Raw genomic sequence first — 20128 nt, 5'->3', positions numbered from 1 at the left:
GCGCTGTTTCAGAGCACGATTTCTGTTGCTTGTCCAGAATTGCTTGGTGGTTTTTACAGGGATGCTAAAGTCAATATAACTGGTGTGTTCTATGCAAAAGCATATATATTATATGATTGCATTTTCTGTATCCACGCTGTAAGTTAAGATTAGTGAGGATCTCATTCTAAATATCTTTACATAATGCCCATACTGGCAATGTTAAACTAAGAACTGTAGTTTGTCAGAATTGAAATCATGGCATGTTTTATTAACGGCATCAGCACTCTCCTATTCAGGCATCTGGAAATCTCTAGCTCATCCCATACATATGGCCCTTCTGTTATCTTTGCATCTTTGAATTGTGTAGTCACTCTCCCCACACAAACACACTAAAAATGGATATATCTGTAGCCTGAAACTTATACAAGAACACTCTCGTGGGAACAAGTTTTTCCCAGCAGATATCAGGACAAAGATTGATCTGATTAAAGGCCCAGCTCAGCTGGATGGCTGAGTGGCCTTAGTCACTCCATCAGCCTCACCAGGGACGTGGTGAATGATCTTGTAGTACTTTTCTCCCACATTGCTGTTTGCTATGGATGAATCGTTATTGTCAGTTATTGACTCACAATAAATAGTCAAAAGCAGTAAGATACTTATGAATTTATTTTTACCAGTATATTTTTCATCTCCTTGGAGTGCATCTTGCCTTAGCCCTCTGAGCAGTACCCCGAAATAACTTTTAAAAACTGAGAAAATTGATTTGAAAGAACCTCTAAAGTTTCCCAATAGAGATCTTTGTATATCTGCTTTCATATTAGATTTCTTGCCACACATTTTGCACAAAGTGTTGTCCTAACAAACGGTCTATGTTGAGGGGCAGAGGGTCTTGGAAGAGCAGTCCTGGGGCTGCTATAACAGTACACTAGCCTGATGTGATCTCTCTAATTTAGTAGTATTTGGGCATTCCAATAAACCTTTTTGCTTTTCTCTCCTGCCTATGCGGGGTTCTACACCAAGTGTGGGATCTGTGTTTATATTTGTGGACTGTACAATTGATAGAGATCTGTTGAGCTCTAGAACTCAAGCAGTGAAGATCTGTTTGTACTCTGGAACCTTAAGCCGTGTTGTGCTTCATAGTTAGGAAAAGCACTAAAATTTGGAAGATGCTATAGACAATCAGCTAGTCCTTTCTACTCCAGAAGTGAGCCTCTTAACTTCTTTCCTGTAGTATGATGAGTCATCTCTTTGATCTGGCTGAAATCTGATCACTTATAGTTTTCAGTCAGACGGGTGATCTGATCTGACTCAAATGCACAGCTGTAGAAGTGCCAAAGCCAGCGCAGTGGGAAATGACCAGAATAAGAGTGGATAGAGAATGGGGCTGTCCCTTCTCACAGCACCATCTCACATTGGCTCAAGTTTTTTCTGAAACTGCATTTCATAGGTGATTTGCTAATTACACATCCATTTTAAATGTTGGACAATGTGTAGGAAGCTGTTTTTTTATATAGCTCTTCCAAAAGCCATTTGGAAGAAACTCTGTGTAGAAACAAAGTGTTTGTATCTTACCATTCAGTACACACATACTCTATGGAGAGACCTCTGTCAGAGCTCTGATTACTGAACATGCGGAGCACCACAGTATGAAACACACAAACCTCAAGAACAGGAAAACTGATTTTATCTGCTGTATACTAATTTCAGCAGTGAAGCAGTGAGACCATGAATCTTAACTGAGATACTACACTAGCTGTAAACCTTCCCCCTTCAGACAGGACAATCAAATATTATACAGTCCTTCATGCAGTGCCGTGGGGTGCTGTAGACCTTTGAGATGCAACAGCATTTTCCAGAATTTATTTTGCTCATGTGTATGAATAGCAGTGGTGCAAGGTGCAAACAAGAGTCTGGACTATGGGATGGCTCTTTTGAACTTGTTTGTCTTAATTTCTTCTCATCAGGCTAGGAGAAAAGGAAGAAAACTAGCTGGAGAAAGAGGTAAGTAAATTAAATCTGGTAGCGGATCTCTCCTATTCCACATGAATGCTTCCTAAGGAACTAATCTTCCTCTGTAAATAATCCCTTAAGAGTTTTCCTGCACATTATGGGACTTTCTTCTGCCCTGCATCCCACTTACTCTTGAAAAACTCTCAATGAGTGTAGTCAAAACCCCATTCTTTTCTGTTTCTCTAGTATGTAAATAATAAGCTTTTACTTCCTTGAGGCCAGGTAAGAATTGTAACAGATGGAGCAACATAAAACATTAAAAAACAGTATTTAAACACGATCCTTAAACATTAAGGATTTGTTACAAGTTTCCAGATCCTCATCCTGATCAGTTTGCTACAAATCTCACACTCATTGCTGATCTTTCTTATAGCATCTTTTTACAAGGCTTGACCTTTCTCAAAGCCCTTGAATGACTGAGACAAGTCTGCTCCCTTTGTCTGTTGGTTCTGGTAAAAGGTTTTCCTAACAAATCTCTCTTGCTTCAGTTCAACCGTGCAACCTCTTTGCCTATATGCCAGATGAAAAGGGAAGAAATATTTTAAGTAGCATGAGGGAAGAAGTGCCAGGAATTTCTTTAGGTGCAGTGCACCTGATTAAATATGTAGCATTTACAAGAAGAGCAATACCTCTTCCCAATTTCCCTCTTCTGCTCCCTTTGCAAGATTAATGTTCTTAGTACGGCGTTAACTTACTTTGAACACTACAGCAAATACCAAAGTAAACTATGCTTTGGTCAGAGTTGCTGGTTACCAATATATTTTTGGGACAAATTCTATTTAATTTTCTATTACTTGTTTCAGCAAAGAAAGTGGAGATATGCCAGTGTAATTTGTTCCAGTCACAAAGTTACAAGGCATTGTTAAAGAAGGATCAAGCTGTTACGCAAAAAAAGACCAGATGAGCTTGATGACTAGCATTACTGGGATGAGATGAAATTCAGATCTTTTAATGAAAAGGCATGCACTTAAGGACAATTTATGAGACTACAGGAACACACAGCTGGAAATAACTGAGAGTAAAAGGATAACAGAGCCACAGAATGATGGCAAGTTGCCACTTGTGCATTTTAATGCTCAGCCTTAACACTGAGCAAACACAATTAATTTTTTCTGAGGAGTGTCTGGTTATTCTTTTCCATCTTATTTTATTAATCAAGATTGTCTATAGATGAATGGCTCCTAGACATCCGGAAAAAGACTCAGAAGTTTCTCAGCTTTGTCCTGTCAAATATAATTGACCCTCATGTAAAATTTGTTTACACGTGACACAGAACATTTCTTCAACTCTGCTCTTTATATGAGCCACGAGTGCTTTCCTGAATGAGTAGAAGAGAGAATAGGACACAGACCACTTCATGCTTTCCTACATCCATAAATAGTGGGAACATGGATACCACTGGTGACAAAACTCGTCCTAAGGTACATCCATGGCTGTAGGCTGGAAGTGACACTGCAGTCAGAAGCTACCTGTTATCAGAATTCTCATTATTCCATGTTTATATTTTAGGTAATTTTTGACATTTGAACAAGAATTTTTAAATGTAAGTTATATTTGCTTGATACTTATGATTTGATTTGATCATTATCTCTTCCTATCTCTATTAATTTTATCTATCACTATATAGCTATGTAGCATCTGATTACTGTATTTTAATGATTGTTACTAGCTTCTCTAGATGTAGTACTGTACCGTCCTCTTTAGAAGTATATATATTTCTTGTGCAAAGATGGCAAAGACCGCACTGCATCTGTGTCTCTGAAATGCTTGTTCTTTTCACCTTACACTCTAGCAAGACCATAGACATGTAAAGTACTGGGATAGTGTCTCACTGCCTATTTTCTTTTTTGTCTTCACTGTTCGCTGTTTTTCCTAATTCTGTTATCTAGATTGTATAGCTCTTGTGGAAATCAAATCAATGTCTCATGTAATTTCTGATCCATGCAATAAGAAACACATAATCAGACTAATAAGAAAATTTAACATGGTGTAACAGTCACAACAGAGTGAAGTCCCTTTCTCATACTGTGTGAATTAGCCAAGCTTTTCAGATACTTGGTTTATTTCATTTTCGTAAGCAGCTGCACAAACGTACGTACAAATCTACATCTATAAATAATAAACATCCTTTTGTAGTTAGATCTTTTACTCCTGTGAATCTGTGCTGTCTCATAATTCTCTTATTCTGAGACTGCAGAGCTGCTTCAAGTAAACCACAATTCTAATTAGAACCAGCCAGAAGTTTTCATCCAAAGCTTTTTAGCAAAGAAATAAATAAATTGGTTACATAGAAATGTTTGCATAATTTCTATTGATTTCATGGAATCATTTATGAAATTACAAAACTCTGTCAAAATACTTTTCATTTGAAAAGCACTTTAATATTAAATCTTTAAATATTCTGTGATGTCTAAATGATTCAAAGCCAAATGTATAGTTCTCATGTGATTGAAATATATTTCTCACTCTGTATATTTGTTCTTAATCACGTAAAACTTTTGAAAGCTCTCTTTTGGTCCAGTCACACTGTTCTTTCTCTCACCACAATTGCCAAAGAATCAAATTATTGGTATTTGTCCTTCTCTTTGTTGTCCTCTTTTAAAAGCCACAGAAGTGGCCTTTTTTAACCTTCAGTATTTTCCTCCAATCTTTCTCCCTTCATAGTGACCCTTTGCTTTTTATTACTTTCCGCGGCTTCCTTAATCCTTTCACAGCACAAGGAAAGGAGGTGGCTGAGGGACAGAAGTAACTGGCTGCTTGCAGGTCTGAATCTGTAGCTACAGGAATGTGTTGCTCTAAAAGTTTGAAAGAGATTTGGATATGGTTGGGAGTAGGAGGGAAGGGCAGAGTATTTCTGGTGCTGAGAAAGAACGGATAAAAAAAGTGAGATTACTGCTGCAGGAGAAGGAAGATTGAAAATCTGTAAATGTAGAAAATACAGATAAAGAGTGAGAGAGACAAGAAGCAAGATGGCATTGAGGTGCTGCGGGGCCAGGGATGGTATCTCCTTGATTTACCACCTGGGAGGACTTAGAGTGCTCCTGGTGATCACGGCTTGCTCCCTGCTAATGGATGATGATTGCTGTGCAGGAATTCACTACTGCAGTGAGCATTAAAAACTGCGGTCCTTCCCTTGCATTGCTGAGTTTCCTAGATTACACATTAAACATATTCTATAAATGTGTTTTAAAAAAATAAAAGCTTTGATTTAAAGTAAACCAGACTGTGGAGAGACTCAGCAACTGCCTTTGTTGTGCACTGTTTGTGCAGCCTCCATTTTCCTATTTCTCTTTTTGCTATCCCTCCTACTTTCTTTTCTGTGTCACCTTTCAGTTTTAACAGCTATCGTCTCAACAGCAGTATCTGCTATATATTCAAAAAATTTTTTGAGAATCCTGAGACCTGGCTGGTTATATAAAATCATGTATTTTAGTCCCGGAGTCTCAGTTGAAGCAAGTGTTTGAGTGTGCAAAAAATTCTTTACCATTTCTGACATAAATTTCTGGATGTACATCAGTACCATCTAGCGGCAGAAAGAGTTACAACACCTAGTAGGCTCACAGGAAATGCCGGAGTTGACTTCAATAACCAAGATCCTTCAGCAGGAAGTTAGGTGTGGTCTGTAGAAGGAGATTAAAAAAAAAAAAAAAAAAAAAAAAAAAAGGGAAAAAAAAAAAAAAAAGAAGAAGAAGAAGAAAAAGAAGGAAAAGACATGATGGAATTTAGCTGCAGTGTTCCTGGGTGCCATTCCAAACCCAGTAAGTGCAAGATTCTACACTGGTAATGAATTTTTAATTGTTTCTAGCAATATTAAGACAGAATTATGCCTTTTTAAAATGTGTGTGCTTGACAATAAAATCTGACAGGATTCTGCAGCAGGACCACTTGCATTTTCCTAATTAACCCTTCTGCTGCTGCCAGGCTGTGCATGTGTTCTAACAGCAATTTGCTACAGACCGTCCATGACAGAATGCCCCGGGTGCTTTTGCCTGCAATGGATGGGGTTGTTTGTAGGGAGACCTGCAGAAGTTGGGACATGTGTGGATGTCTGTGTAGGTGTAAAGAGCCATATGCATATGGATGAAAAGGAGGAGAAAGCAGTGTGCTGCGGTTTATTTAGCAGGCTTCCCAAATATGAATTTGTTGCTGCTGTGCAGGAATACGTATATTTAGGAAAAGAGTAAAATAGGATTATGCAGATTGTATTTTAACTGTTGCATTATTTTAATTTGATAATCATTTCTTGGATATATCGACTTACAGAGAAGTTACTTTTTTATGCATTTGCTGTATTTTTAATCTGCTTACTCAGGATAAGGACTTGAGAAAAATAATTGAAGGCTACAGCAGAGGTAGTGTTTGTGATTTCAGATTGAAGTATTTGCATTAGGAACATTTTTCATTTGTTCTTTTTAACTGAGCTGTCTGGAGCTATTAAGAAAAAATGTTCTGCCCTTGTTAGTGAGAAGTTAAAAATGTTACTGTACATTCTGTATGGTATCAGTCCTAAAAGTGTGTTATTTAATGATCAAATACAATTTTTGCTTAATTCAGCAATTCTTCCAGTGCACAATGTGTTGCCAGGCGGGGGATCGGAATACAGGTGCTTGTGCCTGATTCCTTGTTTCCTGAGCTGGCAGCTCTGCAAAGGCAGCATATTTGTATCAGAACAGAAGGAGCATCTCATGTTGCTTTCAACTGAGCCCTCTAGCCTTAAGTGCCAGTAGTGGATTCTAAGAGTCATTTTTGGTCCTTTTAGCTGGAGGGATGGTTGGTTCAAGGTGCAGCTTAAGCAGGATAATAAAGATGTGAACTGACTGCATTCTTACTCCCCAACACTGATCTGTAAACAATTCAGAACTGTTGATGCCTCGCAGTGAATGTGCTGGAAAAATATCTCCTGCTTTATGCCTTACTCTTGAAAAAGGAAAGATGTTATTGCATTATGTGTGACACTTTTATACAGGCTTTTGTTTTGTTTTCTTTTGTTTTTGCCAGCCTACCTTCACAAGCATTAATAAAATTTTAAATTGTTACCTCCGAGAGGCAAGCTGCAAAGGAAAATGGTTTATCCTGAAATAAAAGCAAGTGAAAAAAATCATTTTATAACAACTTCCTCTTGGTTGATAATTGCTGTATTTAACAAAGATGTCCCACAGAAATTTCTATGCAGGTATATTCTTTTACATTGTCTGTGACTATTTATGTTGCTCTAATTTGTGTGTGTGTGTTTTTTATATTTTTAGCACTTTTTTTATGAGGGAGGCTAAACAGTAATTAAGAGGTGCAGGATGAAAAGATGGCACAGTCAGTGCTGGTACCACCAGGACCTGACAGCTTCCGCTATTTCACAAGAGAATCACTTGCAGCTATTGAACAACGTATCAATGAAGAAAAAGCTAAAAAATCCAAACAAGAACGAAAAGACGACGATGATGAAGATGGCCCAAAGCCAAACAGTGACTTGGAGGCAGGAAAGACCCTGCCATTTATTTATGGCGACATACCTCCAGGAATGGTATCTGAGCCCTTGGAAGACCTGGACCCATATTATATCAATAAAAAAGTGAGTGTATTGTATCTTTCCATGAAACTTTAAGATTAAAATGCAGCAGACTCTCTTGGCAGGCTTAGCATTTCCACTGTTTTGGATCAAGTCTTTGCTTACCATTATATTCTGATTTCTTTCATTGGTAGAAATCTGAATTGTAAGAACAGAAGTTAGAAATGCATGTCTGTGGAATCCAGTCTGTAGGTAGAAGTGAATTCAGGTTTATTTTAATATACTTGGCATTTTATTAAAATCCGTAGCTTTCAGTGTTTTATTCACAGGAAAACTATTGAAAAGACAGCACAAGGGCTATCTTCAGCATGCTATTAGATCATTAATTGTTCAATATACATGTGAAAGGAACTGATCATTTTGGAGTCCATCTCAAAGGCAGCCAGACACCTCCTCCCTGACTTTCATCACTGTCACCTGGGAGGCTTAGGCTGCATTCTCTTGTTGCTAGGAAGGATATGGAAGTATGGAAAAGTAATTTATCAGGATATGTTGAAGGTCTTTCATTTTCATTCAGTCTATAGAGTGAACTTGGAACTTAGATGCTCTGGGTGAAAAATTTTTCATATCCGGATTTATATTCCTCATTGATTGTTATCACAAAGGAGGTGTTTAACAGAGGCAAATAAATAAAGAGAAGGGAGGATTTCCTTTTGGAGTGTCCAAAAAATTTTAGATAATTTTAAAGATACTTTATAGATGTGTTCTTTTTTTTTTTTTTTTTTTTAAGTAGAAATACAAAAATAAGAGCACACACAATAAAACCCAGCAACAACTGTGAGGACAAACACAGTAGTGCTAAACTTTAGACTCTTATCCAGGTGGCTTTGGGTTACCCCCAGAATTCCATTCCTTCAGGTTTTGGCATAATACTTACTGTATTATTTTTATACTATCAGTAAACATGGAAGAATTTATAGGAAAAAAACTTCAGTTAAGCAAAAGATAATAATAATTTAAATATTTTTGCTACAAGAATTAAGGATATGCTAAACAGGAACAACAGCTTTAAAATAAATCAGCTCTACCTTAAATGTTCATTGCAGAATTTCCAAAACTCAATTCATTTGTGGAGAATTGTGACTTAGATTTGAAAATTAGGTTTCCAATTAAATACTTCTTTCCTCTTGGTTTACTCTAATGGGTAATCCTGTGGAAGATCAGAAGTTAGGCAAAAGAAATCAGTCCAAGTGCTGATTCCTTTCCTTCCTCTTTTCCCAGTTCCACAGTAATAAACATCTAAATTTGGTGCTGGAGATCTTTAAGTTATCATTATCATGGTTTGGAAACCAGAAAAGTAATTCTGGAATTCTCTGTGCAAATGAAGTACACTCCTGAATTCCTTGTCCCTGAATTAGCCATACATAGCAGTTGTCTTGTTCTTTTATGAAACCATAGTTTCTAGGTTTCTAGCTCAAGATGTGAGACTCCAAAATACATGTTTTGCAATCATAATTTCTTCTGATATTTTTCTTGGAGTTCTTTGCATATTTTTGAACATTCTTACTTGCGTATTTAGGTCAGATTGCATTTTAATTTTTCAATGTGTCTTGATAGGCCAGCATTGCTCAAATGATGTATCGTCAAATGTTGTGTCAGAGCAAAGGAAACTGAAGACGTGTGAAAAACTGATTTTGAAACAGAGTTTCTAAAACTCAGAGGAGAATATTAAGAGAGTAGAAAAGCAGTGGTAGAAAAGATACCACTTTAGAAACTAATTCTCCCTCCTTTACAAATAAGAACCTAAGTATGGTCTGAGAATCAACATGTGTCTGTGTATCTGAACATATGTTTCATTGGGAAGAGCTGAAGTTTATGATTCCAAGCAGGAGGAGAACTTGTGTTTCCAGGATTTCATCTGCTTCACTTGGCACACCTTCTCAGAAAGTATAGTCTTTGAAAACACTGCCCTCTGATTCCAGCTGAGATAGGTGATAGCTCCTGGCAGTGCTCCAGTTTTTAATGGGTTATGTCCCTTTGGGCTTTTTAGAGCTGTCACAATATTAGGTAGATCCGCATACCTTCAGTGAGAGTAAACTTTCACCCTTGTTTGGAAAGAAAATAAAATAGATAGGAATTTACCCAAATGCATAGATATCTAAATAATTTTTAAAAGCACTGCATGTTAAATAAAGGCTTTATACTTCTTTATTTCCCAGGTTTTAAGAAAACTGTTACATTTTTATACATATATATGTATGTATATATATGTATGTATATATATGTTAATGCTGGCAGTATACATGAATCATTGCTGAAACCTTGGAGAGACAGTGAAAGTATATAGATTATTGAATCTTTATGAGGTAAAAGTAAAGCAGTGTAAGAAAAGTAGATAGAGTTGCAGGTATGAAACTCTCACAAGAAATAGTTAAAGGGAGAAGCAATACGTTTATCATTTCTTGAATTACAGTGAAAACTATCCACCATATTTATGTTATGACCAAAAACTGGTTATTGAACACTACATTTCCTTTTTGCTATTTCACTTTTGAAAACCACATCACTCCATAGTACTATTGTCTTAGTACTTTGATGGTGTGATAATTAATTCTGGTTATTTGATTAAGGAAATGCTGATGTTTTCATGAGTCTTTTTTTTTATGTTACATGCACCAGTAGATATATTATAAGCTATAGAATTAGTGCCTCAATGTACCTGTCTTTGTTTTCTAGCTAGCAATCTCAGGATTGCTTATGATTTCTAAATGAATTCTTATAGCATTTTAATGAAATTCTATTGATAGTAGTTTGTCTAGAATCTGCTGTATGTGAACTAGACAAGGGGATTCTGATTCTGAGATGGGCAAAGGGGGAGGTGCAAATAGAAGAGTTTGACCAAATATGATTAATGATGGAATGAACATGATTCAGGGTTTGACCTTGTGAACTGTAACTTGTTGGTATCTTTTAAATGTAATTTTTAATTCTGTGTTTCTTTTTCCAGACCTTCATAGTATTGAATAAAGGGAAGGCAATATTCCGATTCAGTGCCACCTCTGCCCTGTACATGTTAACTCCTTTCAATCCTCTTAGAAAAATAGCTATTAAAATTTTGGTACATTCATATCCTTTTCAAGTGGTCAGTATAAAGCTGTAGTCAATGAGATGTTGCTTAGTATCTAAATCATTCACTGGCATGTGTCCCAGGGTTTATATGATCTGTGGTGCTTTGTCTCCTTTCTATTGTTTCTCTCTGTTCTTTTTCTTTTCCCCTTTTTTGTTCGTTATTGCTGGATCATAATATAGAAACATCAGAAGACAATCAGTCATCAGTCATCTTTGTTTACAGTTTCTTCCTCTGTCCTTCTTCTTCCCTGTCCTTTTTCTTTTCTTCATTTCCCTTTCATTTTCCATGTAGTCCTCAAACTTTTTTTTATCTTTTTGCCTCCACCACATTTTTCACAAACTATAGGTATATTCCTCAAAATACTTTCAGTTTATCACCAACACCTTGTGTTAAAATGAAGTTTGTGATCCCAGCTATGTATTTGCTTAAATATTTAGTGAAAATCTTGTTTCATTATTCTTTTTCATTTTCTGATTCAGATCCAAATTGAAAGCTAGTTTGATAGAAGAGCTTAGTTTCTTATTTACATTCTCCACCCTATGTGTATCTTACCTGCCTATTTCTTCATTATTATTGCTTTACCCACTTGTAACCTTTTATAAACTTTTATTTCTGTCTAAGTAGGTTGGATTTTCCACATTATAGGTAGAGATTTACAAAACTAAGTAGTCATAATGATATACCTATTGCTATGTCTTTCTCAGTGTTTTGGTATATGAATAAAATAGGCATCCAATTGGTCTGATCCCTGATAGTGATATAAGGTCACTGAGGGCTTTAACTTCAGTAAATCTGCTTACTTAAGAAGCATATGCAAATATTTGCATGCTGGTATTTCACAAGACTCTAACAGAAACACATAGAAATCAGAGTTGGTTTTTGAGTGTTTTTTTGGGGGGTGGGTTTTTCAATTTTTTTTGTAGCGTTACATAGAGGGATCCTAGGATCATGCAGAATAACCCTTGGAGGGATTCTGTTATACTTTTAGTATAATGGAAGTCTGAGAAATGTGGTTGTCTAATAAATGTTAGGTAACATTATCAGTGGCTAGCCTGCAAATGACTTCAAAATCAGACAACACTACGTAGTTGGTATTCACTTGCTACTGGTGTCACTACAAATAATTATTTGACAGTTATATGACACTCCAGAGCATGTAACAAGCAATTAGATGGAGTGATGGAAGATTGTAGAACTGAGATGGTGGTGAATAGTTGGAGTGACCAAAGTCAGAATATTAAAAAGCTTTGTTTAATATTTTGGGAAGGTATAGTCCAGTTATTTCTCCCTGATGAAAGAATAGTGAGGGTTTTGAGAGGATATTTCATCATAAAGGACTTTGAAAGCTGACGTAAACATAGACTTGTCATGTTTTGTGTTATGTAACATAACACACAAAACTGTGTTATGTTTTAAAATATTGTCTTTTCTCTTGTGCTCTTTTCAATATGAATTGTATGGCAAGAAGCTACCTTCTGATTAAAAGATTTGAGATACATTTACAGATGTGAAAGACCCAGAGATCTGCTGACTGTAATGCCATAGTTTTACAGTTCAGAAGTCAGAGGTACTTACTGTTGCTTGAAGCTTTTACTTTATTTTTTAGTTAATGTAGACATGCAGAGGAAACGTTGTGAGGGGAGCATCACAATACTTACCACACCATAATACTCAGATTTCTAGTCTGGAAACCTGCATTTTAGTTAGAGAAATTAAAGCTCTTCTGAAAACAAGCTTTACTGTCTTTCTAATTTTTGGTGATGGTGCCATCATGTGGACATTTTATGCTTCATCTGTGTGGTTGGTTTTCATTTTGGTGTTTCTGTTTTCATCTCCAGTAATGCATTAGCCCTGAAATTGAAGGTTTGTAAATACAGAGCAGTTCTGTCAAAATCAGTGAAAATGTTTATAGCATGGAATTGTTCTAAGATTTTCTTTAGGGTTTTTTGTTTTTGTTTTTTAGAATAAAATGTGACTTGTTCTCCACCAATTTTTATATTACAAAATCATATCTATAAAAAGCAAATGCAGATAAAATGATTTTCTCACAAATTTATCTATTCTCTCTATTAAAATGTGCCAACTAGCTTTCAATATATACATTATAACAAACAAATTGTTGATATGTGCCAAATTTTATGGTGAAAATGGACCTTTCATTGCTTTATTTGCAAGAACTAGATGATATTTGTCTAAAACATCCAATAAAAACACTTTTTTGGTGTTATTCCACTAAATTAGAAGCTATTACTTTCAACGTTCACGTTTTTATTTAAAAAGAGAAAAAGCATCTTAGGTATTGTTATTCTTTTTTTTTCTCTCTCTCTATATATATATATTTCAACTTCTCTGATTTTTACTGTGTGATTGTTCTAACTATAAAGAAGTGACTATGAAATATGCTCAGTGCTTTTCTCTGAGTGTCAGCATTGCAGTAGAGGGATAAATATCTCCTGATACTGGATATCTGCCAGACCAGGATCCTGTTTGATATTCTTTTAATGAGATTTTCTGGCTTACATTCCTTGACTCTTAACCCACATTATTCAGCATGCTTATCATGTGCACTATTTTGACCAACTGTGTATTTATGACCATGAGTAACCCTCCTGACTGGACGAAGAATGTAGAGTAAGTGAAATGGATTTTCTTTGAATTATGTTCAGTCATCTGAAATAAACTGCTGTTAATGATGTTACACTAATAAGGATAACATCTACTGACAGCAGCTACTTCGTAACATGTTTTAAACACCTATTCAGATGCTAGCTTCTTCTCTGTAATATTACATCAGTGTATTTTTCAAGGCTTCCTTCATTGCAGAATGTTGAGTTTGCATTCTCTGTTTGCAGTATTAGATGGGTAATGTAGGAACAAGATGCTAGTCTTACAAGTATGCAAAAAAAGTGGATGCATTGCAGGAATAAAGAGATAAAGAGTGCAGTAAAGACAATCTGTTAGTGATTTACTTTTTTTTTTTTTTAATGAAAAAAAAGGTTTTTCAAAAGTATTTCAGTGATTGGCTAATCCTCCCATAGGAAATAGCAGCTAGAAAGAGAAAAGTTCCAAGACAGCATCAACCCCAGTCCCCATATACAGTTGATACATATTTTGTGATTGTTTCAAGGCAGTGCAAAATACTGCTCTTTATGATGCTTCATTTTTGTAATAACATCTTATGCTTCTGCTGTAACTTCACTTCTAACTGATTTGGATGATAAGTGCATGTTTAATCTTCAGTAATCAACAGTGAAATCATAGGACAATTAAAGTCAGTGTAGGCATTCTTGTTTTGAATTGCATATGAACATATATGTATTCAGGGTATCTAGCATACAGTATTTATGAACAAATATAGCTAGCTTGAATACTTACTTGTGTCATATTGTGCCCTATGTATATATAATGCAAATCTTAGTCATCTATTGAGTGAAGTTGTGTGGGAAAAACTTTTGTTTTTTTCTTAGTGACTGAACTGAAAAATATCATAACAGGAAAATTGGTTTCAGGTTGATTGTGTCTGAAAACCAGTGTGAGCCTTTTAAACAGTTTGACTTGAAACAGTCTGTTTTACCTTCTTTTTGATTAAAGATATAAATTAAACTAAATTTCAAAATGGCATCATTTGGAGATAGAAAATTAAAATGACTCAGAATGCCAGAATTAAGCACTTATGTTTCAGCAAAATTTTTTTAGTCTAAACAAGCACTGCATTTTATTGGAATCTATACAAAGTTTTGATTGGTCTTGCGCAGGATTTTGCATCTGAAAATACTGATCTTGTTCCAGTACTATGTTTGTCCAGCTGAGGGTGAACTACTGGGTACAGCTACTCTAACAAAGTGAATGAGTGCTGATGAGATTTGACACATTGACAGATCATGGTACTCTACAACATTTCAGCATAAAAATAATACTGAAGAAATTAATATTCAGATTGGAAGCAACTTCTGAAATTATGACTTCATATGTTTTTTCTTGTAGAATTAGGTTGGACATAAATATGTGCCAATGAAATAACAGGGAATTTTGCAACTAACTTGTTAACATAGATTGTACCATTTGAACCTCAATTTATGGATTGTCACGTAGTCTTTTAATCATGGTTTGATTCTTCTCCTTTAAGGAAGAAATTCTGCAGATGTTTAAAGCTGGTTATGTCTATTAAATTCTTACGCTTCTCAAAGAGTAGAAAATGGGACTAGAGAGCATACTGTGTAGGGATAACATGAGTATGTTTTTATAAACTCTATCTTACATATTTTCCCCAGATACACATTCACTGGAATTTATACCTTTGAATCACTTATTAAAATTCTTGCAAGGGGCTTCTGCTTAGAAGATTTTACATTTCTTCGAGACCCGTGGAACTGGCTAGATTTCACTGTCATTACATTTGCGTAAGTCTACTGTTTGTTTCTTTTGGTTTGGTTTGTTTTTTTGTTAGATTGTTTTTGTTAGTTTTTTTTTTTTTTTTACTCTTTCAAATAGGATGAACTTAGTGACTAAAAATTGCCTGATATTTTGTCAACCAGAACATTTGGAGCCTGGACTTCCTGCAGTTTCAATATGTTTCTTCTACATCTTTTACACATTTTAGTATTTCTAACTGAGCATGTGCTGCAGAGGCCAACATGGTGTGTCAACCTATTAGGATTGTGAATGCCATCAGCCTGAACTGTTCATATCCTGTCTCCTTTCTGCATATCAGAATTAAATCATTTTGACTTCCTGCTAGAAGCTGACAAAATTAGGTTTCAAAAACAAGTCAGTGTGGCTTATTTTGATAAATGAATTTAATTTTACGATCAGAAGGACATGTATAACACAGGCAAAATACAGTGAATGGTGAAAAGGTCTTAATCAAAGACCCAAGCAATAAGGATAAAATCTGCCTCAATTCTGAGTAACTGTGATTTAATCCTACAGGTATGTAACAGAATTTGTAAACCTAGGCAATGTTTCAGCTCTTCGAACTTTCAGAGTATTGAGAGCTTTGAAAACTATTTCTGTAATCCCAGGTAAGATGTAGTTGGTGTAAGGTGTTAGGCCCCTCGTTTCTCCAACTGTTATTTGTGTGCTGTCATTGTGTTTGTGTGTGAACTCCCCTATTACAGATATGTGACAGAGTTTGTGGACCTGGGCAATGTCTCAGCGTTGAGAACATTCAGAGTTCTCCGAGCTTTGAAAACAATATCAGTCATTCCAGGTGAGAGCTAGGTTAAACACTGAGGCTGACTGTTGTTCCACAGAGGCTATACTCACATTTTTGAAGCATAAGCACATTTTTTAATACAATAAAAAAGCAGGAATCAAGGCATAACTTCATTTAAATTGATTTTTGCTTTTTTAATTAGCTGTGTTTTCTTTTTAAAAGTCAGCCTTTGAGTTTAACAAACACTTGCATGAGATATTTGCAGTAAACAGCCTATGTGATTTGCATCTTATGACATCAAGCTTTCCTTTATATGTTTTAACTGTAAGTTAATTTTAAGCTTTCATATTGATGCAAACTTTATCATTTATTTCAGGCACTTGATATACAATTTTAACTCAGTTTCAAATGTCATGTGTAAAAAATTAAATTCTAAAGGATAGCATGGGCCTTGCATGGGGACTTATTTTAAAGATGTCTTTCTTCTCCAAACCATCAGCCCTGTCACATCATCAGAAGTTATCTTTAAAATATGAATTTATTACATATTTATAACAGGTTTATAAATGCGGAATAATTTCAAATGGTTCGTGTAAGAAAGGTTTGGGCAAGAAGCATCAGCAAAAGCAAACAGTACTTTCCTATGTAGGGTGGAACTATATAGCATGAATAATAAAATCACTTGATTTGGCATAAAGAATATGTTTGGTAACATCTACTTTTATTTCTGTACACTCTAAAATAAGCATAAACTTACAGCTTTTCATTCATCTTCACAAGTAATCAATCTTTTAACAGACACTATTGTATTACAAACATTAGACTCATTTAGTAATTATTTTGCATGAAATCTTTATTGGAAAAAAATCACATGATTTTTTATGTATTTAGTATCTGCTTAGTATCATAATAAAAATCCTTCCTCTTTGCAGGCTTGAAGACTATCGTGGGAGCCCTAATTCAGTCTGTGAAGAAGCTCTCAGATGTTATGATCCTGACTGTGTTTTGTCTGAGTGTATTTGCACTAATAGGGCTGCAGCTGTTCATGGGCAACTTGAGGAATAAATGCCTGCAGTGGCCTCCAGACAATTCTACTTTTGAAACAACTGTTATTACCTACTTTAATAGCTCTATAGGTGAAAATGGTACATTTATTAATACAACAATGACAATATTTAACTGGGATGAGTACATAGAAGATGAAAGTAAGAATCCTTTATATCAACTACTTCATTGTTTGTTTTTTTTTCTGAAAAATTTTGAAATAGATACAAAAGCATATAAATATATTTTCATTTAAAATGGTGTAACCTACCCAAGAGGCATAAAAGCACTCATAGCTTTAACAGCTCAAATTCATTAAAAAAACACACCTTCTGTAGTAAATAAAGCAACCATTATGCTGTAGTTTAACATAATATTGTTCTAGATACCTATGTATATATATATATTTAACCTTCTACTGATTATAATTTTTGGAGTAAATCCTAAAGCTTTGAAGAAAAAGGCATGAATATTGAATCTGATGCTTGTATCCCTGAAAGTTAGGAAGCCTCAGTTTAACAGCTAAATGCTTTTGGATTAAAGTATCGTCAACTACCTTATAATCTTTTAATATACTTATCATCTTGGCGCATTAGTAGTATCTTAGAAATGTAGGCTTGGAAAAGATTTTGGATGATAACCCATCCTTAAAAATCTCTGAAAAAGAGCCTTTTCCTTTCCCCTGCTTTCTTTTCCTCTCCTTTCCTTTCTTCTGTTGACATAAATCCAAGTGCTTTCAGACCAGCTTGTCAGTTGTAAAGGTCATTCTAAATTTTGATCAACTTCTCTCCTAGCTTGATATCTTCAGAATACTTGATGTATTTTTTGTATTATTTCATGCCTTGAGTTGTTAATGAAACTACTTGTTATAAAACAGATCCTTTAGGGATCTTTAAAAAAAAAAGATCTTCTGAATTATTTTTGAAGTATTTTCTGTTCATTCAAGCTGAAACATATCTTCTTTATTTGCTTCAGAAGGTGTCATGTATTTGTGTCATGTATTTGTATCATGTATCATGTATCATAACATGTCTATTATCCTGTTAGTAAGTTGACAAGGGAGGAGAAAGGAATAGTTTTATGTATGCCATATATTTGATAAATTCATATCAACTATTACTTTATCATTATCTTGTTATTGAAAAAATTGATATATATATATTTTTCTAAAATACTGGGCTGACAATTGAGCTGATTTCATAGTTTGTCTGAATCCTCTGCTTAACAGAGGAGGAGCTGTGGCACATAGGAAATACATGAATTACACACACAGATAATTTTTAAAATCCATCTCAATACCTGTCTGCATTTTTACACTCATTATGAGTGTGAGTAAATCTCTCTCAGGGAATAACTATATGAGCACCTAAATATCTACAAACCTATTGCCTCTTGTCTGATGTCAGGGAATAGATTGCAGACATAGAAGGGATGTGCACAGTCTCTCTTTAAAATAGGCAGATTTTTTGCTGTTTCCATCATATACTGGTAGTGATAGAGTAAAAGAAGTCTATAGGAACTGGTTGCAATTCCTTGCTTGTCTCTTTAGTGTTAGCCCTGAGTTAGTTCATGCCAGCTAAGCTAATTCATGCCAGCTGGTGGTGAATCTCAGGGAACCATCTGCTTCCTGGGAACAGCCTGAGCATGCCTAATTTTGGCAACTTCAGTTTAATATGCCACCTGACCCAAAATTTCCACTAGAGATTCCCTTTTTTTTTTTTTTTTTTGGCCATAAAAATCCCAAACAAGCAATTGATGAAAACTGATTTTCCCTTTTTACATCACAGCAGAGATGAGAATGGGTGGGAGAGGGTGGGAAAGGAGAACAGCAGGAGCAGGAGGAGAGAGAGAAAGAAAGGATGTTCCAGGGGCTTTTTAGTGTTTCATCTCTCTGAATTAATTTTGAACCCTGTGTTAATAGTTAGCCTATTAACAGAATATAGATTTTTCAAGTACAGTCCTCTGTAACGGAATTACATGTATTATTTCTCATGTACAATAAAAGCTTGGTTTCTCCTTCCACTGTTCAAGTCAAGATCCAGTTAACAATTTCTTGTGCATGTTGTTATGTGCTATGCTTTCATGCTGCAAAAACTTCCATGATTTTTCAAGTAATATTCAAGTATGTAATTAATAATTATAAGAAGTAACCCTAAGTAGTAAATATAAAATTGCATGATCAAAGTCTGGGTATTGACCTCATTGTTTTTCTTGCTTTCCTGGTATTTGTTTATTCATTTGCTGACATATACATTTTATTAACCCGATAGTGTACCTTATTCATTTGTATAGGTTACTGAGAATTAAACATATAACTGCCTTTCTGTTCTCTAAAGAAAGACCAACTTCAAGACTCTACAAAACATGATTTTCCTGTCAAAGCAGTACTTCCCTTCTTCATCATATATTACAATTAAACTGTTAGCTCTGCTTATTTCTTGAAAGTGTAGAAGTTTTAATCATAGCTCAACTTCCTTAGGTATAAATGATGTCATTTTCATAATCTTTTTCCTTTTTTTTTTTTTTTTAAAAAAAAAAAAACCAACAGATCATTTCTACTTCTTGGAAGGACAAAATGATGCTCTGCTGTGTGGCAATAGCTCAGATGCAGGGTAAGAAAATCATTTTTCATAGTGCATCAAGAAAGTTAGCTACTTAGAATAGCTCAGGTGGCTAATTAAAGTATCAGCTGTACCATAGAGTTTCAAATTACCAACATTTTGGAATATGAAATTATACCTAAATGTAACCATCTATGTGATTTGAGTTTACACAGGCAATTTCTTCAGCACCTTTATTTTGTAAAGGTAATCCCATGAATACTATGTGCATAAAAGTTACTGCCAGCTGGCTGACTATTTACTACTAGCTGTGCTCGATGGCAATCTTCTCTTGTGCTGATGGAGATGTGTTGATAAGAAAAATTGTGGGGAAGGATAGATTACTATTAGCTATATTATTATAGCAATGAAATATAAGTAGGAGATGGAATTAAAAATTGAAATCCACTAGAATTTTTTTTATCTTAGGTATGTAGAATAAAGTTTTACTTGTTCAAAATTTCATTTGCAACAGGTACTCCTGAAAAATTTTGTGATTTTTGTAGCATATCGTAATCTAGAGTAGTTGTTAAACATAGCATTTCCTCTTCTTTTGTAGTCAATGTCCAGAAGGATATATATGTGTGAAAGCTGGTAGAAACCCCAACTATGGCTACACAAGTTTTGATACATTCAGTTGGGCATTCTTGTCACTGTTTCGATTGATGACTCAGGACTTTTGGGAGAATCTTTACCAGCTGGTG

The 20128-nt window shown here is 35.1% G+C and overlaps 1 protein-coding gene across 10 annotated transcripts in view; it reads left to right on the top strand.

Moving 5' to 3' along the window:
* Nucleotides 1–20128, top strand: part of SCN2A (sodium voltage-gated channel alpha subunit 2) — a 73418-nt gene that overhangs the window by 10654 nt on the left and 42636 nt on the right. For 4 of the 10 annotated variants that reach the window (XM_046943461.1, XM_046943458.1, XM_046943460.1 and 1 more), the window contains exons 1-9: nucleotides 5675–5750; nucleotides 7239–7558; nucleotides 10503–10621; nucleotides 13167–13256; nucleotides 14897–15025; nucleotides 15743–15834; nucleotides 16713–16985; nucleotides 19373–19436; nucleotides 19984–20125. In XM_046943461.1, coding sequence (XP_046799417.1) covers nucleotides 7292–7558; nucleotides 10503–10621; nucleotides 13167–13256; nucleotides 14897–15025; nucleotides 15743–15834; nucleotides 16713–16985; nucleotides 19373–19436; nucleotides 19984–20125 — 1176 coding nt within the window. In that variant the 5' untranslated portion in view covers nucleotides 5675–5750; nucleotides 7239–7291. Of the gene's footprint in view, nucleotides 1–5674; nucleotides 5773–7238; nucleotides 7559–10502; nucleotides 10622–13166; nucleotides 13257–14896; nucleotides 15026–15554; nucleotides 15647–15742; nucleotides 15835–16712; nucleotides 16986–19372; nucleotides 19437–19983; nucleotides 20126–20128 lie in introns of those variants that run through there. The other 6 variants (XM_046943462.1, XM_046943459.1, XM_046943457.1 and 3 more) reach the window with 4 other exon arrangements.

Source organism: Gallus gallus, chromosome 7 (assembly GCF_016699485.2).
Source record: "Gallus gallus isolate bGalGal1 chromosome 7, bGalGal1.mat.broiler.GRCg7b, whole genome shotgun sequence".
In the NCBI taxonomy this organism is placed as follows: Eukaryota; Metazoa; Chordata; class Aves; order Galliformes; family Phasianidae; genus Gallus; species Gallus gallus.
This window is presented reverse-complemented; position numbering and strand designations above follow the sequence as displayed.